This window comes from Spodoptera frugiperda, chromosome 7, assembly GCF_023101765.2.
Source record: "Spodoptera frugiperda isolate SF20-4 chromosome 7, AGI-APGP_CSIRO_Sfru_2.0, whole genome shotgun sequence".
NCBI lineage: Eukaryota > Metazoa > Arthropoda > Insecta > Lepidoptera > Noctuidae > Spodoptera > Spodoptera frugiperda.
In genome coordinates this window covers 132315-160198 of record NC_064218.1, presented here as the reverse complement: position 1 = coordinate 160198, position 27884 = coordinate 132315, and the positions used below count along the sequence as shown (strand labels likewise).

General features: G+C 43.4%; 1 protein-coding gene and 1 long non-coding RNA gene across 8 annotated transcripts; both read right to left on the bottom strand.

The window, feature by feature from the left end:
• Window positions 1-916: 916 nt before the first annotated feature.
• Window positions 917-27884, bottom strand: LOC118265910 (ran-binding protein 9). 7 transcript variants are annotated; one of them, XM_050694738.1, is made up of 14 exons: window positions 27634-27883; window positions 16013-16078; window positions 11651-11815; window positions 11263-11453; window positions 10670-10854; window positions 10231-10343; window positions 9391-9542; window positions 8949-9021; window positions 8545-8649; window positions 6768-6845; window positions 5442-5554; window positions 4581-4610; window positions 2701-2812; window positions 917-2592 (listed from the first exon to the last, which is right to left on the bottom strand). In XM_050694738.1, exons 1-14 carry the CDS (start codon window positions 27824-27826, stop codon window positions 2459-2461), a joined length of 1710 nt encoding a protein of 569 aa, XP_050550695.1. In that variant the 5' UTR covers window positions 27827-27883; the 3' UTR covers window positions 917-2458. The 7 variants fall into 7 exon arrangements, with proteins under 7 accessions (XP_050550695.1, XP_050550696.1, XP_050550699.1 ...); XM_050694739.1 differs by lacking the exon at window positions 4581-4610 and having other exon boundaries at window positions 27634-27884; XM_050694742.1 differs by lacking the exon at window positions 6768-6845 and having other exon boundaries at window positions 27634-27882.
• Window positions 16420-27627, bottom strand: LOC126910854 (uncharacterized). The gene is made up of 2 exons (XR_007705421.1): window positions 21348-27627; window positions 16420-21175 (listed from the first exon to the last, which is right to left on the bottom strand). It is a non-coding gene; the product is annotated as an uncharacterized LOC126910854 (long non-coding RNA).

Sequence of the window (27884 nt, the reverse complement as noted above, 5' to 3'; positions counted from 1 at the left end):
ACAAGTGTGGGAGAGCCATGCTTCGGCACGAATGGGCCGGCTCGACCGGAGTGATACCACGGCCTCACAGAAAACCGACGTGAAACAACGCTTGCGTTGTGTTTCGTTGTGTGAGTGAGGTTACCGGAGGCCCAATTCCCCCTTCCCAATCTTCCCCATCCCCGATTCCCGAACATAAATTCCTAACTCCCAAAAAGCCGGCAACGCACTTGTAACGCCTTTGGTGTTTCAAGTGTCCATGGGCGGCGGCGATTGCTTACCATCAGGTAATACGTCTGCTAGATTGCCGGCTTGTTCCATAAAAAAAAAAAAAAAAAAAAAAAAACAAGCAAGAGTAGGAACAGAGTGGTTTTTAGTCAGTAAGAGTCTGACTCCCTCTCGCCTTGCCCTGGCGAGAGAATTCATCGGTCATTGGATGATTTTCCCCAGTTAAAAAAAACTAGTCCAGCTTTAGCGTCGCTTCGAGCGGTTCACGATGGAAAGCGTTTCTCAGCACTTACCATATTTATAATTTCACTACCTCGTTATTATTCTTCGATCAACTATTACAACTTGTTTCTTTTATTGATGTCATTGCGGTAGTCAAAACATACCTACGTAATACTTACCTAACAACATACAATCAACAATATATTTAATTGACTTATTATTATTTATTTTTTTATTACAACTAATTATTGGCTCACATAATGTTCATGCGGGAGACCCAAGACACGTTGTGTGCCACTTGTCATGGAACTTTAAACTCAACTCTAGGAAGAAATCTTAACAGATCAAGGAAATAGGTGTGTGAATTTACTGCTCACTGCTCCGGCTAAGGCATGTTGTTGATTCTTCTTGTCCCTAGTTAACTTACTGCATACAATAGTTAGGAATCTACACTGTTTATGAATGGACTATAAATGAAACAAAGAAAGCGGTTTAAACATAATATATTATTAAAAAAGAAAACAATACAATATAAGAAGGATATTGTAGACTGATTTATACAGAACAAATTACATGAGGCGACGGGCGCGGAGCGAACCGCCGCCAGTCGCTCGGAGTACAGACCGGAGACTGGCGACTGGCCGCGACACGTACAAACTGAACACGGCACTAATATACTGCACATCAGACACGCCATCACCTGGCTGCCACGTATTCCACAAGTTCACGCATACAATCAAACTATCTGTAACCTAATAAAATCAGACTTAAAATTTAATGTACCTAAATATGTAGTTTAAATTCAGGAACTTTACGTAGCATACGTTTCATAAGAGTGCTGACAACATAACTCGGTAATTTACAACAAACATTGAGGTTCAGTACCGCCACAGCTCGCCACCGGCGCGAGTGACGCGGGTGTACAGTTTGTACGTGCGCTCGCTCCGTCGCCCGTCGCTGCACATTGTCATCATTATTGCATTTAGAAGTACAAGTTACGTGGACAACCTGCTACGGATGCTCCGGGGAGAGGTTCCGACCAATATGCTGACTTACGAGTACGATGCAGTCAGGCACATAACCTAAATGCAATAGCAACAAATGAAATTTGTAAATCTTAGTATCTCTACATCTCATCACGTTAGATATCTATAATAAAGTAAAGCGGAGACACTGTTGCGGTACAGTCGAGTCTTTTCGAACCACTAATTGTGTGTCAGTCGATTGCTGACTACAAATTAATTGCTACTATAATTATCTGTACAGCGCCGCATCGAACCGATATTCGATGTGTTATAAACAAAAATCATTATCAAAATATATAGTTGACAATAATCGATTTTTGTACACGCAAACTAATCGAGTTCTCTAGTGTAGTTACCGAACGTGGCGCTAGAGAGCCCCACCGTTTGACGAACGACAAAATATTCATTAAAATAAAACATTAAAAAAGTAACTTACGACAACAGTGCCTCGCCGCGGCCGTTACAATTATCTTGTTTAATTTCTAATACGATATAATCTATAATATACGCTACAGACAATATACAGCGCATTTCCGACACATATCATTACAGCTACATTCGAATTTAAACTCATCTCTCAGAACGTCCATTATCGTCGAGGTCATAGCGGAGCACACAGTTACATATTACAATTATTACACGTTTATATATCTCACTTCATTCATATAAAATTGTCCCGAGGGAGGCTCCTCGGCCGGCGTATCATATCACCCAGAGTAAAGCTTAAGCAACGTCTGCTAAGCATCGAACAAGTCTATATTACACGAACATTCGGCGTCCGACTCACACGCGCCTCGGGATCATACTTGCAACTCGTCACCAAACGAATCGTCAGCAGGCGGCGCTGGCAGCGCGGGCAGTCCGGGCAGTCCGGGCAGTCAGTCGGCGCGGTAGTGTTGGTACCAGTACACGCGGCGCAGCACGCGGCGGCGCGCGGCCGCGGGGCGCGGTGGCGCGGGGCGCGGGGGCGCAGGGCGCGGCGGCGCGGGGCGCGGGGGCGCGGGTCAGCGCCGCAGCAGCGCGGCGAGGTCCGCGAAGGCGCAGGCGCCCAGCCCGCCGCGCGCCATGCGCCGCAGCAGCTCGCGCGAGTGGGACACGCACGCCTCCACCGGGGAGATCCAGCGCATGCCCTGCGACTCTGCCGGGACATCAAGCTTATTATTCCAATTCACCATTTTCTCGTTCGGACAACAAATTGAGAGGATGCCAATAACCCTAACTCCGTGTAACGTGAGCTGTAACTGACCGAGTATGGCGGCGTTGAGTGCCTCGCAGACTGCCTCCCTGCGCACCGGCTGCAGCTGCCAGCCGACGGGACTGTCCCACGGGTTGCTGTACGCCAGCAGACTGAACGCGTCCTGCAACACACACACAATACTCGTCTACAGGGCAATGTAATGGCAATGCCATTTATTAGGATTAATAACACAACATTTTAATTATACGTTAGGTTACGACGAGTACATTCTGTAGATAAGGTAGTAAGTAGTAAGAGCATGTGTAGTGAGTGAAAATAGTACCAAACTATATTAACATGTAAAAGTAGTTAAAGTGTGGCAATAATGTGAGGGAGTAATGTTTCAGCAGTGCTGGTTGGCTTGAGGATACCACGCCATACGACCATACCATGGCCTCACAGAAAGCCGGCGTGAAACAACGCTTGCATTGTTTGAGCGAAGTTACCGGAGTGAGATTACTCGCCGTGTGAGTGAGATTCCCGGAGGCCCAATAACCCTCTACCCCCCAATTTATGAACCCGCAATTCTCAAATCCCTAACCCTCAAAAAGCCAGTAACAAACTTGTAATTTGTATCTTGTATAGTAGCCTAGTGGATAAATACAGAATTTCATATGAGATATGACACCTAGACCCGGAATAACAATTTATCGATTATATACGATTTGCTCCGCGCGGGAATCGAACCCATTACACGTTTTGTGGCCGTCGATTGCTTAGCTACCGCACAGCCAAGACACGAACCTAACCACTTAGATTGATGGCCGCGACAAACGAGACGGTCAGTAAGCGCCGGCAGTGCAATGATTACCAGGCGGCCACAGTGTACATATGCACTCCCATACACAGTGCAGATGCACTCCTTGCATGGTTTGACTGTAAACGTGGTAGACGCGAGCACTCGCCGCGAGTCGTGACATAGGTTTAGTGTATGATAGCGTGTAATACTTCGGTGTTACGTTGCCGCCCTGTGTGGAAGTCTGTATCCCTAAGGCCTACAGTATAGGAAGATATACCACGGTGGGTGGCGTAGATAAAACATGTGCGAAACCAAAAGAAACCCGTGCGCGCTTTACATATCGGCGCTGGGTACGGACGCGGCAATTAGCCGAGCGGCCGCGGCCTCGAGTCCGCCGGGCTGCGAGCCCGCACACAGCGGCCAGCAGGCGGCGGACACGAGGTCTCCGCCGGCAACCACAGACCACGACGTCGCAGACTACAACGCCGCCATACAAAGGAACACTCAATACTCGATTTCTTCATTTTCACTTTTTTTTTTATTAACGATACATTACAATCTGTTTCCATTAATGGCTCATTTCAAAAACCAATCTATCTGTTTACTTACTAGAATTACAATGTTGACAAAACTCCATACAAAATGTATCAAAATTTTAGGTCAAACGTTTTTGAAATTAGCCGTAATGACACAATGTTAAAGTAAGAGAACATCTCTTATTTTAATTAAGATACTTCTACCAGCACTACAATGAATATTTAATTCAAAAACAGCATTACAAAATTATCCACCATTGGAGTATTCACAATTTTCTAATACTTAACCAACATTAATAAACAGATGTTCTCTTTCTTTAATGTAATTACAAAAATAATTCAATATAACCGCAAAACACCAAATTAGAAAGAAACCAACAATTAGTAAAAATGAAGAAATAGAGTTATGACCACCCCTTGTACGGCGACCACCGCCCACCGACAACTATAGTAACGCCTCCAACCCTCGCCCGGCGGGACAGGCCGCGGGGCACTGCGGGATTCGGCAGGATACTGCGGGACACTGCGGGATACTGCGGGACAGGACTCCACCTCGGCGGTGACATGACTGGACACGTTACTCCTGTGGGTGTCTATAGGCGCTAATTGCTTACCATCAAGCGATCCATGCGTTCATTCGCCGGCTTATGACATGAAAAAAAAAACAAAACCAAAATGAGTTATTATACTCAAATGTACACATTTCAACTCTATGAAAATATGCATATGATAGATGAAGAGCAATAGAATATAATTGTATAGTGTCAATTGTAACCAATTTAAACTAGTTATGGTAGAATGTATTGGTGTCAGCTTGGAGTTGTCATGCTCAAAGGTCTCATTGATTTGGATTCCCTACTATAGTTGAGTTGGGCGGTGCTGGTGTACGTGTTAAGTTTGTGTACGAGTGCCGCCAAGTAAGACTGGTCAACTCTAAACTTTTTTATTGTTGTAGTAGGCCACTATCTCGCCTGATGGTAAGCGATGATGCGGCCTACGACGGAGCAAGCAGCAAGCTTGCATAAGCAACCTATTCACTCGACACTTGAAGCCACCCATCTGGAAACACACATTCTGGCAGAGAGTTCTACTCGGTAGCTCTTCGCACAAAGAAGTTTGAAGCGAAAATCTTCGCTCAGTGGGTGGAACATCTACCATATAACGGAGAGATTTTGCCGTTTGTTTGGTAGTGCGGTAGAAACCGCATTAATTTTACAATTTTACTTATTTACTCACATCATTAAACCAACTAAACAATTTAATCAAGTACTGGACTATGAGACTCATTGAAAAAGAATTACCATGGAAATTCTTACTCGTTCCTTTACATAAGAAACTACACTTTAGAGCGAGCAGATGGACAGACTGACACTTTTTATTTTGTTTGACTAAGATATTTGTCTAAAGTATTTTACAATGGTCCATTGACATAAATGAGTTGGAGCATGCAGGAGCAGCGAGTGAGTGGTAGTTACCTCGAGCATGGACTTGACGTTGGGGTCCTGCTGCAGCTTCTGGCTCATGGCGTAGAGCTCGCGCCCGAAGGCCAGCATGCGCTCCACCGACGCCCGCGACCCGCACTCCGACTCTGGCGGGGCACACATTATGTTACATACCACTCGCGGGCGGGGGGTAGCAAGCTCGCTGTACTGTAGCCTCGATATTTACACTATGATAGTGAAGCAATCTGCGTACGTTGGCCCCCGCCATCACTTGCAACGTTAGTATATTAAACTAAGACTAGAAAATAATATGAATAGTTTTATTGTCGCTGAACAAGGAGCGAGAGAAACTCATAACTCAGTGCCGAGGAGAAAATAAAACCGTGTCGTGACACAAACTGTCATACCGGCGGCTCGTCGCGCCGCGCATGCGTTTAGTGTAGCCCCGTGTAGTATGGAGGATATGATATTGTATAATATAGTAAATATATAATGTTCCGTATACATAACAAGCGTTACTCCACGACATGCGGACACGCGACACATGCAACATACACTACGCACTGCACACAACGACAACATTTACTAACTCCCTCGCTTACTTTACTTACATCTATCGCGAATACCGCGCAGTGCTGAAGAAACAGGAGCTAACTGCTGATGAACTCTAATCAACGGAATCTTTTCAATTACAGTCCAACACATAGGCTGCTGCATATTGTTTTGTAAAGTAAGCTGAAAGTACTCGAACGGCAGCTGTTGCTTGCTTACCTCCCGCGGCGACACGTGGGTACACTAGGTACAGGACACTACTCTACTGGGACTACTAGCACTAGGGACGGAGTGTAGCGCACTATATACAGCATGGTCATGTAGAGGGACTCTGTGCACCGCCACGTACCAGACGACATACATACGACTCGCTACGACCATCAGCCGCGGTGGACAGAGTCCCTGCGACACTATCATGTAGAGCTCCACAAAGTGAGTAGTTCAGTCGAGTGCAGAGTTGGCCAGCGTGGGTTAGTACAAGCGTACACAAGCCGACAGTGGGACAAGGAGCCACTGGACACACTCCACCACACGGGACACTCGAAGCGATGACACCGACCACTGCTCTGGTTCCGCTACGCGTCTCTTCCATTCTATCATCTACCCAGCCGTACCGTTACAAGTTCTACATCGTCACAAACGCCTAATTCTTGAGTCAATGTAAGATTGCGAGTTGCACGCTATTTACAGTATGAAGGAATGTGTCTCGTCGACATTCGGTAGTGTCGGGTATGTACACAGCGGAGCCAGGAACCAGAGCGGGAGGGAGAGCACATAGAGTAGCGGAGTGAGGTGTGAGATACCCACCCGAGTGGCGGGGCAACAGCGCGGCGAGGCTGGCCGTCACTCCCGGCATGCCCTTGACCAGCGGCAGCGCCCGCGCACCTACAAGCACGCCGCGTCACTCCGCGTCACCGCGACACCCCGCGATACTCCGCGACACCGCGCGACACTGCGGCGCTCGCAGCCCGCCCGCTAGCTCGGCGGTGCGTGCGGGAGGCGCAAGTTACTGTAGCCACTACGGTAGCCACTACGGTAGCCACTACTGTAGCCACTACGGTAGCCACTACGGTAGCCACTACTGTAGCCACTACGGTAGCCACTACGGTAGCCACTACTGTAGCCACTACGGTAGCCACTACGGTAGCCACTACTGTAGCCACTACGGTAGCCACTACGGTAGCCACTACTGTAGCCACTACTGTAGCCACTACGGTAGCCACTACGGTAGCCACTACTGTAGCCACTACGGTAGCCACTACGGTAGCCACTACTGTAGCCACTACGGTAGCCACTACGGTAGCCACTACGGTAGCCAGTACGGTAGCCACTACTGCAGCCACTACTGCAGCCACTAGTGACGCGGTACTACCGTACTGACACGGTACCTTACATATGACACGAGTTTACTCGACCGCGACTGTTGTTGTAACTTGCACCTCATTGGTTACCGGACATGCGTAAGCGACGACTCACGCGAACTAAATCCAACTTAACGGAAAGAAACAAAACCAAAATATGCATTAAGTGCCGGTGAGTGATATCGATTCTAGATGCGATGTTACATGAGCTGTTAGTCAATAGCCGTCAACTCGACTACACACATGCCAACCTACTGCGTCTAGCGCACTAACTGCAGGTTAACGAACACAATAGTTATAGTGACGGTGTCTCTATCGCTGGGCGGTGGGAACACAAGCAGGGCCTAACAATATTTGTGTACATCTAAGTGAGCGGCCCCCACGGTTCCCTGGGCCCGGTATATCCCCGGCGGAGCAGTGCGCTACTCGTTTATGGCCCGTATGTATATTGCATGCAGCAACATGGTGTGACGCCGTGGACATTCGGACACCATGTGTTACAGCCTCCAGTACGAAGGTGTGACCAGAATATAAACTCGCGCTAATTACGGAGTCGCTGTAAGTAGACAGTATACACGGGCGCCGTATAGTGTAGCGAGCCGCCATGTTGTGGGAACGTTACCAAAGTGCAGCAATATATTATTATTAGCTAAATCATACGTGCGCACTAGGGGGTAGCCTACTACTGCGTACTGTTAACTGACCCGCTATGTACAAAGCCATGCAAACCGAAGTAAACAGCAACACAATGATACATGGCGCTACTAACATAACATAATGAATGAGTATGCTGTGCAAATAATATATAAACCAAATAAAAACATATACTTGTTTAATATTAGGTACGTACATAATATTCCTTATATATTTTATACCATATATTAATTAATATACTGAAATATATCTCTGTATAGTCTGTGGAATAGTTTTATACTTTATGGGGGCATGTTAGCTTTTTGGACAAGATTTATATTTGATAAAAATAAAAGCAATATAGATATAGCCAAATATAAGATACATATCGGTGGCGTGTCATACATTATTTCATTGGGGATCGAACCCAAAAACGAATAACAAACTGGGTGAGATCTTCCATCATATAGTAAGATAATCTTTTTAATTTGGATAACTGGCAATTCGGATTGTAACGACGGATGCAGCGGACAATATATTGGCGTGTGGCCGGCGGTAGACCCGCCGCGAGCGTGTGTATGTGTGTGTACCAGTCTGTCCGTTGGTGGCGGGCGCCATGTCCACGTCCCCGGCGCCGCTGTCCGCGCCCGCGCCCCCGCCTGCGCCCCCGCCCTCGCCCCCACCGCCCTCTGCGTCTGTAATCAGTCAAATATTATATCAGACTTAGTGACGACCTCCATCGTGTTCAATTCTCGGACGGGCTGTGTATTATTCGAATTTTTCGATTTATCGAATATTCTCAGTAATAATAAGACAAAGAGTAAATATTTTCATCTAATTATTTGGCTCTTCATATGAGTATTATAGTCAGTATGAACATCGAGTCTCATTGAAATCAATGTTTCCAAAACAACACAGAAATGAAGAATTTTAACTAAATGATTGTAACAGATAAGTAGTAAGTATACAAGTAAATAGAACAACATATAGTTACCGTTGTGCGCGTGTCCGTTGGTGCGCGACGTGTGTGAGATGACGGACGTGGCCACGCCGTTACTGCGCGCGCCCTGCAACATGGCGCCTACTTATATACTTGTACACCCAACTCATACTGCTACTCCCATTACACTTGTAACTATAACTGAGCCAAGCAGCGGGTGCAACCGCGCGGGAGTAACTAGTATGATATAAATACGAGGTACTGTGGTATACCAAATCTCGGGACAAGCTTTTACATCATTTGAATTGGGTAGTATTCATTGTAACTAAGCATTTATGGTTATGCAAACCAAACGTGTATACAAAACAGCTCCGTCCGTTAGAGATAGCTGTTTCAAAATGTAGTTGTAAGACTCCACTATACGAACACACACACGTACAAACATCGTAAGTTAAACAAAAGTGTGTAATATGTATTATATAGGGAGTGTACGTGCCTCTCCATCAGTTCCGTTGACCATCTCAATGAACTGGCGGTACTTGAGTAGAAACAGCAGGTCGTGGTCGCGGTCCAGCAGCCCCGGGTACAGCGCGCGCGTCACCTCGATGGCCTCGCCGATGCGCCCCGCCACCACCAACTTCGATATCCCTGCACAACACATACATATATACAAAGGATTCCATATCTTCGTCTCGTCTCCTCGATGAAGGTGTCCAGGTGGGTGGGTGGCGCCGATCGCTTACCATTACGTGATCCATCTTCTCGTTTGTCTCCTATTCCATAAAAAATGATTAGACATAACAATATTTTAACACAATTTGTTTGCATTCAATTTCATTTTTCATATTTCTAAACTCTATACTTGAAGTCAATGTATCCTTTTTATTGTAACTTTCGTGAGACATACTAAATTAATTATTATGTTATCGGCTTACTCACGTAATGTTTTGACGAGGAATTCGACTAGTTTCAAGCCGTGTGTCGCGGAATGCTGCTCATCAATATGAGCCTCTAGCATGGCTTGAAACTAGTCGAGTTCCTCGTCAAAACATTACGTGAGTAAGCCGATAACATAATTATTAATCAAGGTATCCTTTTTTGGAGTCTACTGGAGTACTACACAAGGTTTAGCAAGTGCAGCCTATAAACTGTTAAATAGGTTATACGTTATTAAAAATAAACGTAAAACTGTAGAATTTTTCCAAAAGCTGAATAACTAGTGTTTTATCAAAAATACATAACAATATTTAATGTACAAATTGACGCCACTCGTCGTCAACTTGCATAAAGTGCTGAAACAAACTGTGTAGTTGTAGTAGAGTGTAGCATGACTCACTCTGTCTGTTCTTGATGGAGGCGACGTCCTCGTCGATGGGCTGTCCGGTGGCGCGCGAGAAGGCCTGCGCCGTGCTGCAGTACCCGTGGTGCACCAGGTACGACGATACCATCCTGCACAACATGTTGGCAATCAGTCTCGACTCTAATGATCAGATCGAATACCTAAAGCAATATTTATGTCTTCAGTTTTTCGAAATTCTCAGCAGTAGGCGAATACATTTCCTCCTTGAGATAGGCCGGTAAACGTGCAGACTGATCAACTCTTGGTGAACAATCGGCGCCGCCAGCGTGACACTCAAAACACAAGAGGTACAAGTGCGTTGTCAGCGTTTTGTAGGCATTTCCCTCCCATTGAGGAGAGGAGGAATTAGTTCTCCAACATATGCATGTAGGCTGGCTCTCATAGATTATCGAGTGAGTGAGTGAGTGGCGCGTACTTGTGCAGTAGCTGCTGCCACTGGCCCTGGTCGTCGGGCAGCGGGAACTCGTCGATGGCGCAGCGCGTGCGCGCGCGCAGCTCGCGCAGCATGTCCTCGATGTCGAACACGAAGGGCTGCTGGCCGAAGTTGGCGTCCACCACCTCGCCCGGCGTCTGCAGCCCCACCGTCGGGTACAGGTTGGGCTGCAACACCACACACTCATACACCACGGCGACCACGACCCATCGCTTAGTGTTACACATTATTATTGACAATGTCTCAAGTACTTCGGTATACATATAATGATTCTTGATAAAGTCTATGGCACAGTAGATTCTATTATTTACTTGCTATTAAGTAAGTTGTTTGATTACTCTCAGGAAATATACTGCGTAAAGTATTTGGCGAACTAGTTATGTTGTAGTGGCGAGTCGAGCTTCTCCGCTGCAACACTCTGACAATTTTAACACACAGCGTTAAATCTACATTTCGGACTCTTCACTAGATTTCCACATTACGAATTAAAAAAAAATCTCTTCAAAATAAAAAAGAGCCGTGTCGTGTATTCCCTGTGCTTGGCTAATGATGCTGTAGCATTGTGCTGTACGTACGGGTAGTCCTCTGAAGGCGATGCCGAGGTGGTGTCCGTTCTTGGTGTAGAAGCAGGTGTTGTCGACGAGGTTGACGCCGCAGCCGATGACGTCCCCGGTGGTGAAGGTGGGCCCGTACGGCTGCCCGGTGCCCGACGAGCAGAACGAGTGCCCGTCGTCGCCGTGGTACCCGTACGAGTGCTTGTCCCAACCTGCAATGTCATACCACACAGTTAAGCACTCAAACGATTCAAAATCACAGGTATCCTGTAGGCGCACGAAAGTGGAAGCCAGACATTATGTTAATAAGAACAAAAATATCGTCGGTATCGCGTTAAGTAATTTACTCCATATGAAGTGATGGTAGATTGATGGGTGAGTGAATGACAAATATGTCGTAGGAACTTACCGGGTAATCTGTTCATGTTGACTCCATGTGCGGAGAGGCCGATGCCCATGTACCCGTCGCGGCCCTTGGACACGATGCGCACCTCGAAGTAATAGAGGCCGCACGCCGCGGGGATGGGGTGCGTCGCGCGCACGCTGGCCGCGTCCTTGTGTGTCTTGCCATGACCTGCGCACCACATCAACATGTTCTGGCCGCTCGTCCAACGTCCACCACCTCCCCGTCTCACTAACTGCTACACTACTCTATGTTGCATTATCGACCACATCTAACAACATCCTACATGCAATCCACAAACTACTTGAACAATAAGTTGCTTCTAAAATGAATATAATTATTAAATCTTTTCCTCAGAAGCAGGCAAGAAAGTCTCCATTTATAGTTCTTAATTTTCTCGAAATTATGTATGCAAGTAGTAAACTTCGAAGTTATCTAAGACAGAGCACTCGAGAATCAGGGAATCGCAATCGGTTCAAGTTAGTAAGACGGTAATGAAGGCATGCGTTGACAGTACGAGCTAGACTACATCAGTAGTTACATCAGGACACACGCAACATCTGGACGGTCTAGGGATGGGGTACTTGGGACGAGTCGAACATTTACAACGTAAGTGTAAGGTGACGACGTCATAGCAACAGGTGCGTGTAGTGTTTAGTTACGTTTGTTTGTGATGAAGTGAAAGTGTCTTCGACAAACCAGTCCGGAAGTGTCGTGTACCAAGACTCAACTCTTGCATGAATATTGCCATAAATACAATAAGAGAGAAGTCAATGAAACAGTTGTAGGACATTCGCCATGTTGACTTACAACTTGATGTTTTCAAAATAAATACCCACTGAAGATAACAGGTGTATTTCAAAACAACGAACATCGAAAACGATTCTTTAACTAAATACGAATGTGGACGAATTTAAAAACAAGGCCAATAGGGAATGCTAACGACCTCCAACAAAGGTAAACACGGTTTAAATTCAGTACCATAAATAATGGGACGCACAAACTGCGGGTGCCGTGCTCACAGCAACAACAATGCAGGGCAAACCATTCTCCATAGCGCACGAAAATAGAATTTAAACCTGCAGTAACTATGGTTCACAATTGAATAACTCAAGTACATGTTGTGAAAAACAATTAGTCTATCACAAGGTCACTTGAAACGATACTACTACACAAGGTTGGCGCAAATACGCCAACGTTTGGAAACAAACACGTGGAGCCAACGGCCGCTGTCAGCGCCGCGCATCACGCCGTGCTTACATGTAGTTGGACGTCAACGGGAATTATTTTAGTAGCGGCCACTAGACCTGCACGGCCAGCACCTTGCCAGTACTTCATTACTGGAGTGTATCTGATAGTGGCAGTAGTTTAACGGTCTGATATCAGTGACGCTTCACGGCCGGTTTAGGACATCTAGCTCAGACCCAAATACTGAACACTATCTCAAGCTCCCAATTTCAGTATACACTTAAGCTAAGTACACGCGTATTCTTTTAGAATAAATTTCTATTTTGCATATCCCTTAGCTATCGCGTAATTTGGCCGCAATCAGGCCGCAGGTTACAACCAGACGTACGCACATAGAAAAGCTGCGCGTACGCATGAGAACAACAAACACAGGTTGATGAACCGCTCCGCCACGTGTTTACACAATAACGCGTAGATAAAACCAGTGGATGTGCTGCGTGGCCAGTGTGGGCCGTGTGGCGGTGTGGGACGGCGCGCAGCCGGCGTACCTGCCGCCTGGCGGGGCTCCCACACTGCGCGCTCGCAGCGGAGATAACAACTCGCGAACTACACCTTCACGGTATTATGACCACTACTAAGACAAACAAAGTGTACCGGTGCCCATACCAATACTGTACGAAGGATATCTAGTTATATACATGTAGCGTTACTCGACGTCAGTAACGGTTCCTCCTAGCGTTATGAAAAAACCGTACAACGACCCACATGTTAATTACTTAGACTTTATAAAGCAAAGTAAACAAGTCGCCGCATAATAAAACGTTCGAGGAATCAATAGAGCATTACCTTCAAAGTTGCAATAAAATCAAACGGCATAATGACTGGCACTTTACTTGCAAAGAGCATCACAAAGAACTCCTGACACGAACACTAACAACGAGCGATTGATTAAATTCGACATAATTCTATTACGAGCTACGACTGTGTAATACCCAAGCAAGATAATTTACTTTAGACGTAGAATACTCTAATTAATAGAACGCAGTACTTATTACGAGTTTTATTTATACCGTCCACAACGGACGCGCATGTTCTGAGAAAATGTTGTTGAACATAGAATTGGGTAACATTAGAACCAACAGCTCGCGTCGGCGCTGAAGACAAGTTCTGTCTGCTCCACACACCCAGCACGCCTCGCAATCTTGACCTCCGATAACTTGTGGACAGTTGTATTACAATAATATTTTATATACTATCGGTAATGGTGACGTGCACACATAAATATATTATCATTTATATGACTATCAGGAGTCAGGGCATCCTGAAAGAATCTCCTCAAAGCGTTCACATCTCGATACATTAGTCAGCTGTGTTGGCCACCAGCTTGGTTCGTTGGCGGTGGCCCAACTGTTCTCATCCAACATCTAACAAATGTCAAGGCGCACGCGAGGTCGACACTCTCGCGTTTCCTACAAACAAAGAATCCGAGCCCGACGAGCTTATAATAATGCTATTTATTTAAAATAAGTAATGAGTAATGATCCAGTACGTGCGATACCCGCGACATTGTCTTTGAATGTAATTAACGACATGCTGCGGCCTCGCCGAGCTCCAATATATTGGAAACGATCGCCATGTTGCTGGCGACGATTCTAGCTACGTGCACTGCAGTATTAATGCGCCGGCCACAGACATCGTATAGCGTGGCCCATCAATAATATATGAGGTAATGATAGGCTAGCTTCTGTAAAGCTTTACTACAAGTAAGCGTTACGGAGGACAGACCAGCTCAGGCAACCGCAATTCTGACGTTTAAATCCATTTTAAACATTTTTATTGTTTTCTATAAATATGTTTGTGATGTGACTGTACTCTGACATCGATGTACCTTATACGCAACAAAAGTGAACGCCATGCGACTGTGACAGATTTCCGTCAAGTAATACGAAAATTGTCTCGTTCTATTTAGTAATATAGGCCACACCTAATTGTAATTCCGAGGAATCGAGCAAGGGAACACGCATCGCTCTTGGCAAGAACAATGAAGAGACTAGGGAAAAATAGCGGCGGCCCACGGAGCGTGCTGCTTGTGTATGGACAAAATTAGCCACAGTCGTTAGCGGACCGTTGCCCCCGGCTGCAGGTGGCCACCGCTGCACCACGCTGACTCACGCAGCCACAGACACTACTGTTCACACGCAGCCGCAGATTGCGCGGAAATGGATCTATCAGATGAGAGAGTAACGGATTGACAAGTGATTCTCCACAAACTTCTACAAAATGTATTTAGTTCAAACGTTGTGATATTAGTTTATTGTGATTGTGTAACACGAACATTTAATGTATTATTTGTAAAGAGAACATTTACGATTAAATCACTAGTTAAAGATAAACGTATTTCGATTTGGCAGAGTTTGCGGCCCGCGATGACAGAGCAAGTCAGAATGTTACACATAGCGTCTCTCCCTCTGTCTCTCTCTCTCTTTCTGCGTTGTTAACATACATGTCACAACATTAACCGAACCTATTATAAATTACGTATTAATCAACATGCAAATATCTAGCAGGAAGTAGCACAAGTGAATAATGCTGACATATAAACTATGTAATGAACAATAACAAGCAATACTATACATATTGTGAATCCATTCTCCCCGCAACATGCGCATTACATTCATGCATCGGACATTTCGGTAGACCCCAACAGTAAACTATATTATCCAAATGTTAGGAACCTCCAACGGCTTGAGTAATTCAACGCAAGTTAGGAAAACAAAATGACAGGTAGAGTAAGTACAACATAAAAGTGCGAACATGACTTAACTGATCGCGTAACGTCAGAGTGGCGGTAAGTGCAGGAAGGTACAGAAATAATACAGTCGACGTGTGCTCCGCTCCATAAAGGTGCGACGCTGAAAGGCGTAAAAACAAGCCGGCAGGCTAATCCGGCTCGTTTCCCGAAGCCAAAGCACATGTCGACGCGCTACGAGCAAAGCAGATATTAGGAGTCGACTCGATGTCCGGGAATGTTACAGAGCACACAGTTATACAGCGACACGCCGGTGCTAACAAACAGTCGGCGCGCCACACATTGCATCCACGCTGCAGGCGCGGGCTCCGCGGGGACTGTTTGTTAACACGTGGTGGCCACAGATATAGATATGACAGATATTGACGTACGATACATCCAGAGGCGTAAGTGGAGGTAGGGCAGGTGGGGTCGGCGGCCCGGGCCCTGCGTCCCACCTTACAACAAATAGAGAAAACATCCATGTCCATTAAAACGATCCACAGTCGGACCCCATACACACCACTTACGCTTCTGGCTGCTCGGTGAGACGACCAACGCGTTGCCGCTATGCAAGCAAAGCCAATAACCGCTCCGATGATCCCGCTTATACATTGCGTAACACGCCTGTAAAGCTTCCCCGAAAGGAGAGCCGCGGCAGCAATGGAAGCATGAGCTCGCGTGATCACATCATGCAATGTCCTGACTACCGAGACACGAGCGTTTAGAGCATAGTGGTGCTATGGAGCCGAATTATTTCTATGCTACTTACTGATTACTGCTACGGTTAATACCAACATTAGTCTTAACTCTTACGAGTGACGTACTTGCATAATATTAATTATAATCTATACAGCTACATTTATTTCATAATTAACATAAACCTGTTTGTTTGCGATAAGTAGTGAAGGTCTCCCCCTCCCCTGCATAAAATTAATCAATTCCTGTTGTAACCTGGACTTTTATAAGTTGACTGATTACTAAGATCTTACTTATTTAAGAAGACTAGGTATTTAGTGACAACAAAGATGAGCGATTGCGGTTTATAAATAATGACTTAATATCGATTCTTTTTTTTCTACGTGCAGAACGATAGCGATGGCAAGAACGAACAAAGAATAAATATCAAAACATGGAACAATCAAATACAAATGATAGACAGAATTAAAAATCCACGAACAGACGAGACACGAACAAAGGTACGCCCTGTGACTCGAGGCGAGGGGCGCGACAGAGACAGAGCTCGCAGCCACAAACGTCAATAACTGTAGACGAAAAAAAAATGCAACGCAAAAGTGCATAGACTATGGCAAAGGTATCGGCTGGCGTGCGCGTGGAAACAATTAGCGCATGTAGCGGTTGCCATGCGGGCGGCGGCGGCGGCCTCGCACGCCCGCCTCCGACCGATTACTTCAAATTAAATTAACTCCGCTGTGTTTCGACACAAATCCCTCGCGCGCTACCTGACGTACACATCATCATTAATATCCAAAACGATGACTGGCTAATTATCTACTGTATAAACCCTCAACAATACTTACAATGCGAATATTCCCTAAATTATGTGACTTTATAGATTTTATAATTGCATTCAACTACATCAAACCGAATTACCGATCCAGAATCTATAATGCAGTAAAATGTTCTCGGAGGGATCAACATCACGTCAAACTATGGCATTGAGTAAGCAGGTAGTAATTTTGCATACCAATCAATGAAACTCAACACACGACACAGATGACACAAGCCGCATGCATTTACAAATATTAACACTTACAACATTTTTAAAAGAAATGAGCTCAAAACACTTCTGTGTAAATTATTCAAAGCTTCGTCACAAACAAGCCTCCTCAGCACCATAATGCCCTAGTGACCTATTTCCCCCAATGATCTTACAACTGCAGGATAGATAAGCAGTAGTTGCAACTTATGCTGCGCGGCCTAGCAGCACAGCAATCAAACCAAAACATAATGTGTAAGAGTAAGATATAATGTCGGGATGGTGAAGCAAGATAACATTGGTGGCTTTAGATTTAGTGCGCAAGCTCAACTTTCGCTTACTGTCACTGCAGAGATGCCGCATGCCGTGCGGGGGCAGCCTCTAGCTAACCGATCACGACACAGACGATGACTGTTCATTTTTTTAGGTTCTTAATTTCGAATAATCTGTTGAAATGCAATCATCATGCAGTTTTTAAAATTATTGTAAAATACGGAACAAACTGCACATTACTACGTGATGTTAACAATCGCATTATTACAACTTTAAAGGACCGTAGGCTACTATTTACTATTAAACCTTTCCTTAAATTTCGAAGATAAATAGTATTGAGTCGAACGGACTGGCAATAAAGTAAAAAAAACAATCCCTTTCTACAGGCGGGTAAAAAGGTATCCTTTTGAGGTTTAGAACTATAGAGCATAAGAACAATAAAGTTATCTCTTATTGTTTCCAATTACGGACTTTATTGTTGGCTCCTTTTTCTTTACCGAAAACGAACCTGAAAACAATGCCAATATTTTTTTGTTTATTTCCCGAATTATGACAAAATAGAAAACTAAAAGCGATGCGTCTGCGAGTGATAACTTGTCCACAGGACAGTCGTTGGATCTTTTGGGTTTACCATTGATTGTTAACAATACCGCGTGTTGCTAAATTATAAAATAGAAACAATTTGTACAACATTTCGTTAACAAAGCTATCCTTTATTTTGGGATTACTACAAGAGTTCCTCGAAATGAACTTCCCTTGTGGGAGTTGACGCACATTTATTGGCATAGCAACACGTTGCGATACACTTGGCATTAATATCTTAGGGTAGTCAATGTCGGTGCTGCAATCCGCAACCCAACTCAAGGAGAAGTGTCGGATTGCTGTATACAGCGATTACACTATACATTATAACTGCACATTATCATTTACACCGACTTCTGCCAACTACCGCTAGTCGTTACTCACTTTCTACGACGCGACTCAGTTGTGAGTCTTGTGACCCACGTCTTACTTTGTACGCAAGATGCGTTTTTGAAAAATGAGACGCTGCTATAATCAACGTGTCGAGTATTTAAAACCAGTTTAAGTTCTGTAATAAAATGAATACCATAACCTTCAACTGTAGCTAGCGCTCCTCCGACCTTTGTTACTACTAGTGATACAGCTACTGAAATAGACGACTGTTCAATACATCCAAAATCTTTGAGTCAGATAAATTTTTGACAATAGTCGTAAGGAGAATCTATCAAAAACTTTGATCGATCCAGAGATTTTGAATTGAGATCTTAATTTATCAGAGTTATTAATTTCCAGGTTTAGTAAAGCGACCTTATTAACAAATAAACGACGGGATTTAGATTAGCTTGAATATTTGTACCAAAGAAGATGGCCAGATTTGGTTTAAGAAGGTTTAAAAAGGCTTCCGCAGGCTGGGAGCTCTATTCCAAATATACAGAATGAACCAACTGACACAATTCGTGATGCTCCCTGGTTTGCTGCGTTGGAATACGATATCGGGCTGTTTCTCATAAACCGTAACAGTAACCGTTGAAACCTTCAACAAATGATTTGTAAAGTACATTTGTTTTTAAAGATTAGATGATGATTTAGATGGGTGCATCATGCCATGGTGTTAATTTATAGTACAATACATAATACATAAATAAATACATGTGATTAAGCAAGGAACAGACTTGTCAATTGCAACGCTAAGTAAACTTGACCTGCCATTGCTGCGTAGTGTACATGCCCTACATTGTGTCCTGACTAATTTGGCACCGATAATATAGACGCGATAAACTTTCTGAATTAGTTAGTATACTACACAGTGCAAATCAACAAACTTTTCTGATAATGTAAAATAGGGCCCGGATGACGGTAGCGGAATGCTGGATAGAATACATATGTCGCGAACGGACTAACTTTCACTATTAACTGCTGTTGCATAATCATGTCCAGTCGACTTGCATCCAATTATAATTCATACGAGCGCCGTGCTTCTCGCTGACATAAACAATAATATATTTGTAGACACAACCCTTCGCCACTACGCATGCACAGAGGTTCATTACATTGATTCATGGAAATGTAGGTAACTGACATAATAAAGTTCTAAGGTTCAGCGATTACGAAATATTCACTTTTGTAATGACAAAATTATTTAAAGTCAATAACAAAATATTAGCAACTCTAACGCAAAGAGTTAGAGTTCCAAATAGTACAAAATAGAATGGATCCGTACATCGGGGCTTCAACAAGGCCGATACCAGATATAAATACAAGGAAAACTAGACGGTAACACGTCATGTTTGGGTATATTTGTGAATGAGAAGTATCGCAAGGGGGAGAGGTAGCGGGAGGGAAGCACGTGGTGGGCGACCCAACGCAAGCGAGCTTGACCCAGATAGTAGATGCACCATTTCGGTCCCGTTTTGAAAGCAAGGGCGGCCCTTTAGCACGCTGCTGTTGGGACCTTCATATGGCCCTTTCTTTCTAGTCCTTTGTTTGGTAGGGTTCGACGTATTGCGTCTTATTTTTAGTTATAGACGAAAGGTCTATGTAGTTAAGAGAGTTTACAAAAATCTGTGAAGTTGATTTTGATACACTTCAATAAAACGTGCATAGAATTAATCGTATATATTGAGCTAAACTTGGAACATTTGGCATGGTGCCGTAACACGCATTGTTGCTTCTCCGCTCTTCTACAAATACACAAAAAGTCGACTATAACTGAATCATTCTGATATCGTTCGCATCTATTGAGTTGCTAAGTGCTGCGGTTACACGCTTCAAAATGCAAGATATGTAATGTACAAGTAAACGATAATGCCCATTTGTACAGAGTTAAACAGGGCTCGGCCCATGCGGCCTCAGACGTTGAACAAATGCGCTGCAACGTTATTTTGCCAATCAGTAAGGGACGGGGGGTGCTAAATTATGTTCCAGCGATGGTTCATACACCGGCAGACAATGCACCCGGAGACAGTGACAAAGACACGCTGCACATTGATCTGACGTGACTGTCATTATCTTAGCTGACTTAACTAAGCACTTACAAAACAGGTAACGTTCTAAAATGTAGAACGCAATCCGCTTAACGAGACAAATGGGATACTAAGTTACTACCTGCTCGACCAACCAAAATTGCTGAAGTACCCGAAGTAAAATACAAACAATATCACAGCATTAAATGCTGTTGTTAACCGTAGCCTTTGTTATAAGTACTTTTGCAAAAAATGCAAAACTCGGGATCAAATATGATTGTTTGCAGATTCTTTGAGAACTAAAACATTTAGTTTACTAGTGTAATGCGCCTATTGTGGCATTCACCCAAAAACAAAATACTCTATGTGATTCCATTGTCTACCATAACTATACGACATGACATTAATAGCTCAATGTAGACAGCAGACAGTGTATAATGAAACCAACGTCAATCTTGTAATGCCCACTTAATAAAACATTTGGTTAAAGATCGTTTGACGTTCCAGAGTGCCTTATATCGGTCTAATAGAAATATATGACGTTGAATCATTTATTTTACGTTGACATCATATCATACCTCCAGTGCCGGCGTTAGGGGGGCGACATGGGCCGATGGCCCAGGGCGACAAAGTCTAGGGGGCGCCAATAAAATGAAAAACTACTACTAACACTTGATATTGCTTCCCTCAAGTGGGCGCCACAATATTTTCGCCCAGGGTGTCAGTGGCCCCTACGCCGGCACTGCACACCTCATTTACATGACCAGTATACTTCCCAGTAGTAAAACGTTGAACGATAGACAATACTTTGAGAATAATTGGTATGCAAATTCACTTATCATTTTAAATGACAAATTAATGAGTTTATTCATGAAGAGAACCGGTGTCATTAAAAACAATGATAAAAGTAAACGATGACTTTGATTGGCTCCTTGTCTATCACAAGACTTTAATATTTTCTTGCGGTAAATAAGTTATCTAAACGGTATACATTACTTCGTCATACCGCTTCTGTTAGAGTTCATAAAACTGTTCAACAAGTCTACGTCAAAATGAGCCCAATTCAGTAAAACCATGTAAAAGTAACATATGTTTCCGGACTGACAATGTATTGCAAGTAAAAGGTTGCCTACTTCGTAAACTGGTACACAATAATAGCGACATAATACGCTATCAGCTATCACTGCACGCCAACCAACTGCATCATCAACGGTGCCGTGAAGGTGGCTTACAAGTGTATTTACTTATCATAATTCAATAACTCACATCATTCGTAAAACATAGGTTAAATAACACTTGTTATCATGTTAAAATATTATGTCCAACGTCTAACATTCAGTAGCGATCCCTTGTTAAATCTCAAATTGGAAGCAGAGTGCACGAAACTAGACATAGGTACAGATAACTCAAAGCTGTGAGAACCCCATTGGCAGCGTCCCCGACCCCGGCTGCCCCGGCACAGTACATCCGTACTCCATAGCAATCACTGCTACACGCGTATTATCCCCGCGCACGCCCTACGGACTAATGTTATTGATTTTATCAATTTCCCTCTGCATATGAAGTGTATCAATGTATCTGTTACTGCGGCGAGTTGCACTTTTACATACTTCAACCGATTTACGTATTATTTATTGCTCATCCTGATGAAAACCAAATTCACTGCCGAGTAGATAGGTTCAACTAATAAGTTTACTATTCCAAATACAATTACATTTATGATAAGATAAATTCATAGTTCAAAAAGTCGTGTCTTCGTCATCGGAGAAAATGATGTATCTAATGAACCCAAACTGGGTATGTTTACAAGTAGGTAGCCTAAGGTTCATCAGTCTTCCACTCATCAGACACGTCTCAATACCATGCATGAAACCAGCTCAATGGAACCATGGTATTGTACGGTCATCTAATTTACATATAGTTGCCGAGTTTCATGATGATACAATTAGAAGTGTGTGTAATTCAGATTCTCAGATTTAATTACATCGTTCGACCTAATAAAAGACTTTTAAAAATGTAAAACATTTTGATCTATTCATATTTTATAGTTCATAATTTAATCAATAAAGAGATTTTTTTCGTATGTCTATAAGAACGCGTTTTTCACGAATACATTTGCTGAAAATGTAAATCTTTCTTTCGTGGTATAAAATATGTAAAGTACTGAACTTGACATTTGCCTTAGTATAGCAACCCATAGCACTTGAAAAAGCTGGAGCAGTGGCAACAAGATGAACGCGATCATCCTAGAGCAACTAGTCCGTTAACAGGTTTCGTGGGTCGTTCACCTCGCACATTGTGTGCCCGGGGACCAAGGACCTGCAGCGACCTACTCCGCCCAGGACTGACTCGGGGCCTTTTATTTACGTCACGATTTACATGTCGACACTCAAAGTTTCAGAAATATCAATTTCCTTTTCACACCGTTACCGCTTGCCGCATTGGTGATATTGGTATAAAAACGGTTCCCGGTCTTCTAATAGTTAATTATACTCGAGATTTAATTTGTTGAATACGATTAAATTACACAATTAAACAATGTATTCGATTCACCCACTCGTACCTAATTATCTAACCTACCCAGTGGCCTATTGACCGGGTTGTCCTCTGCTCTCATTATATTTTCCACAATATTCCCGAAAAGAACTTTTAAACATGCGCAGACTTACAAATGTCAGACAAAACACCTTCACGTGCCCTTCACATTTATTCAGAGAGGCTACTGAAACGTCTAGCTCTAACAGTACTGCAGTAGATACTTATTCATAACTTTGAAATGAATGTATCATGTCATTCTGATGACTGTTTAACTCGGTGCCTTACTGGCTTCTGCTAGCAGCCTCGCCCTCGTCCCCGTGGGATAAAAAGTGAAACAATCTACTCCTGTCCTAAATTTCATCCCCGTCCCTTTAGCCGTTTTGACGTGATTGAGTAACAAACATATACCTTCACAAACATGCTCACAAAATTTCGCATTTGTAAAATTAGTTAGTAGGGAATTTGTTGTTGCCTCAATAGTATGAGAAATTGCTGTAACTTGCATGCAACTCAATAATAATACAAAAAAACGGTTTGGTATAGTTATGTTGCACTGCGCTGACAATAACGAATATTTACAACAACTAAAAATACAAACAGTGCCAAAAATAAGGTTGCCAAAGCTCAGTTATGTACACAAATAATTATATGGGTAAGCGACGTAAAGTGGGTAGAAAATCATTAGTAGACAACGTTGTAGGATTACTGAAGCCGAAGCAGACAACAAAAGGTGGGATAAATTGCGTTCTGTGCACCCTTAGGGTCCTTGCCCCAAGTCTAGACGCGGAATTAGGCGGGGTGCACCGGCGCGAACCGGACCCGGGCAGACTGCAAGCGCGGCTGTCGGTCAACAACCGGCGCGTCAGCCCCCGGTCGATACAGGGCTCCCGACCCGAGCTTATGAATCCGGTTACAACTTTATTTTACTCTGCAATTGCATATCGTACATATCGCAAAACCACTAAAATTAAGGAAAACTAGAAAATTTTGTAGGTTTATTGCACACTTGCACAGCTCAATATTTAATTGTGTTTAAGAATGTTTCTTACAGGACAATAATTCCATACAAAATCTGTAACCGCGTAATGAGCGCTAGTCCGTACGCTGTAATTCCTTAACATCCGTAACTAAAAAGAATCGAAACAAGGCGGTCGTTACATCTTCCTTGTGGTCTTGCATTCCCTTTACAATATCTTACATCTGCATTATGAATTAGCACAACATACCATTCCAAGTCATTCTTTTTCACTATATACTCGATTGTTATGAGTCAATTGATAACAAGATTTATCTATGTTCTGAATGTTAAAGAGAACAAAAGGCAATCAAACTTGGTAAAACATTAATCAAGTGATTTTCTTCACCAGCAGTTCATGACAGTCCACTGTTGGGACTATAGAGCTCCACTAGACAATTGTGTTTGCTATAATCTCCTCGCTTGGTGAGCGAGTTGGAGTTCATAACTTGCATTTATATTTTCTTACTCTTGCTCTCTTTGAACTCTATAAAGATTGTACGCAACACATGCGTCATTATTGAAAGCTAAGGATTGGGACAAATATCAATCCTACCCTCCAGTCTACAGTGTAAGTGTAAGTACGCACCGGATAGAGCAAGAGAAAGAGGTTGATGGAAGGGATTTTGTGCTTTACATGTATATTGGGAGCGTAATCTCAGGCAATACAAAACGTAACGTGTTAGAGAGTTTAAAAGTCACACAAGGCGTAGTTTATTATAAAGGCGAGTCGCTTTCGTTCGTGTCTCACGTGTCCCATTAGACCACCACAGACCGAATAGACCTAATACCCGACCCGGAGCTACGGCAACCTAGTGGGTTACCGATGCTCCGGCCCGGCAGACTAGGAATTGGGTGGTTTTTAGTCAGCAAGAGTTGACACTCCATCCTGCCTCACCCTCTCACCTCTCGGCAAGAGACAGATGTGATAGGATATCCCGTCCCGGGCCCCCCCTTAACAAGAAAGGCGTAGATTATACAGGACTTACGTAATTTGAATCAAACATCACGAAGAAAAATCATTCAATGAATTCACCCGCCCTGTGCGAGGCGAGAGGGAGTGTCAGACTCCTATTGACTAAAAACCACCCCGTTCCTACTCCTGCTCTTCGAGCCCGCGCCCCGGTAAAGCCGCTAGGTAGTCCCCAGCTCCGGATCAGGCATCAGCCCTACTGGGCCCCATCTGTGGTGGTCTGATGACTCTTGGGGCTTGCTCGCCGTCCGCAGACCCGCACTTACGGTGGCCGGAGATCATCGCGCGATCCCGATGCCCTGAGTGTCTCTCGCGACGGCTGGGGCGTGAGAAAGTTCGTTTCCTCACGCGCTTCCCCTCCTCCTTAGCTAGCAGGACTGCTTCGCAGAAGGAGTGGACGGCGTCAGATACCCCCTCGCTTCGCACTATGACCTGAACCAAGGCCTTACACGAGATGCCGTCGCCGACTACATCCCCGAGGACACAGCGGGGTTCAGCACATGCAGGGCATACTCCCACCGTATGCTCCACCGTGTCCTCCGGGCGGTCCCCGCAGTGATAACGACACCTGGACGTTTCCTACCACCCAATCAGAAACATTAAACTACCGAAGCTCCTATGTCCGCTAAGCACCTGCGTCAGGCAGTAGGACGCCGTGGTCTCTAGCCACTCCTCAAAGAGGGGACTTACCACCGCAATTTTGTTAAAACTTTGGACCAATTAAAGTCTTTAGTCAACATTTCGCAGATTCTGAGCAAATGGGATTCGCCCCGTTATGACCAGTGCAGTCTATCTGACTGCATGACACAAAGAAGGGTTATTTGCACAGTTAAAAGACTAAAGTACTAACTGTACATCTAATATCTCCTGATTTATTTTGTTGTGGCTTCCACACAGTTCATGTCCTGGAATACATCAGATTTAATTCATTTCAGTTTTATAGTGATTTCCTATCTGACTACTCAGAGAAGAAATTCCGAAATAAAATCAGAAGTCAACTCTTTTATAGTCCAGACTCCAGATAAATATAAAAATGATGTATGATAACCGGTCAATCTGTGGTAGTATTTTTAACCCTTTGTATGCCGGAATGCAGATCTACATGAGACACAATGTGTTTTCTATACAAGAGGTTAAGAAACAGCACCAGTCTGAGTGGACCATGCCTTCATCTCCGGTCATGCCTTTAATTACACATTTTGTTTGAAGACAAAGAGAAAAACATTTTAACTTATCTCTGGCAAACACACAAAATATTTAACAGTCATTATAGACACTAATTACATACTACTGAATACAAATTCTACTATCCCTACTCTTCCCACAGGAGTCATAGGAGCCAATGGAGTGAGTACATTTGATCAGGTAGCAGCACTCTGTGACAAACCGGAACCATTTAAACTTCAACATCTAACCTGCCTACCAACCGAGAATGGTGATTATGTAGAGAAGGCCAATAGTCAGCAATGGCTTGTCACGGGTAGTTGATGGGAGTATAAAGTGAATATAACACAGATTGAACACCATTCTATAAATGGGGTGATGGCACAAAAGATTTTTTATCTACATAGTAGTCAGTGTCTTATTTCTAAACCTTCTTCTAATCATTTCAATTGTATTTTGGTAGTACCTTAGAGACCATCACTAAATACTAAATAGCTCTAAGTACATTTGGTTAATGAAGAAATAAAGTAAAACGCCATTACAACTCCAGTGGCATTGTTGATGTTACCTTTATAAGCATGCCAATTGTTATTTTCTTTCATCACCCAGCTAAAATAAATTTATTAACAACTATTAATTGCAGATTTTAAAATTAAATATGAAGATTCAAGAATTGGTTATTTGAATGTCTAGATTACATGTAATATACATTATGAACATTCATATCATTTGTGAAAATATTTTCAAACATCAAAGCATGATAGGCTAATGAAGATAGAAATAAGTACAAAACATCTAAACATTAATGGTGTTTAGAGAGCAGAATATATATATAACAATAATTGATATTAGTAGGTAGTTCCACTATGAAGTTAAATGTAAGAATATTATTTAAACAATAAAACAGGTGTGTATAGGAAAGTCTAAGCTTGCTTAAAGTAACACGTTGGAATTATTTTCGACTTTAAATGTTATTATTCTTTGCAGTACTGTTGCATCTTTGTCTGCCATTTTTGAGGAGGAGACCTTGTGGTATTTTTCATAACATGTATTAAGTAAACACGCCGTTACCGAAAATCACAGGTTTCTACGATCGTCTAACGTGCAATCAGATCGGCAATCATTTATTTGTTACTGTTGATACAAAATATACGATCAGCTGATTCCTTTGTTTGACTACTACTAAGATAGTCATTACACTACAAGCTGTTATGACACGTCAGACGCGATTTATCTAATATTCAATCACACAGAACTCTAGTCAATAACACAACGCTAACGTTATAGCGCATTGACGAAGAGTTTTGTGAATATCTAATCCATAAACAAACCTTGAAAGTTCTTACCTTTATAATGGACTCGCAGATTATTCTGCGACAGCCCAATGTAGCTGAATTTATCTTTAGTGCTCCACGATCTTGGTAAAGGCGTTTCATCTTCATTAACGTTAGGATATAGTACTTTTAATCGATCTACAGTATCACTTTGCACTTGATTTTGGGAATCCATGATTCCCCGTCCACTACCTATCGCAGCCATTTCTAATTTCTTTATTGTAATTTCATGTCATGTCAGTGACGTCAACAACTGCAGACGA

Bases quoted from the DNA above. Each gene is read 5' to 3' on its own strand.
- LOC118265910 (XM_050694738.1), bottom strand. From the start codon at position 27,826: ATGGCTGCGATAGGTAGTGGACGGGGAATCATGGATTCCCAAAATCAA. The intron at 10,855-11,262 runs GTACGTACAGCA...GTGGTGTTGCAG, and splicing joins TCGCCTTCAGAGGACTACCC to CCCAACCTGTACCCGACGGT. The intron at 2,593-2,700 runs GTCAGTTACAGC...ATGTCCCGGCAG, and splicing joins ACTCAACGCCGCCATACTCG to AGTCGCAGGGCATGCGCTGG.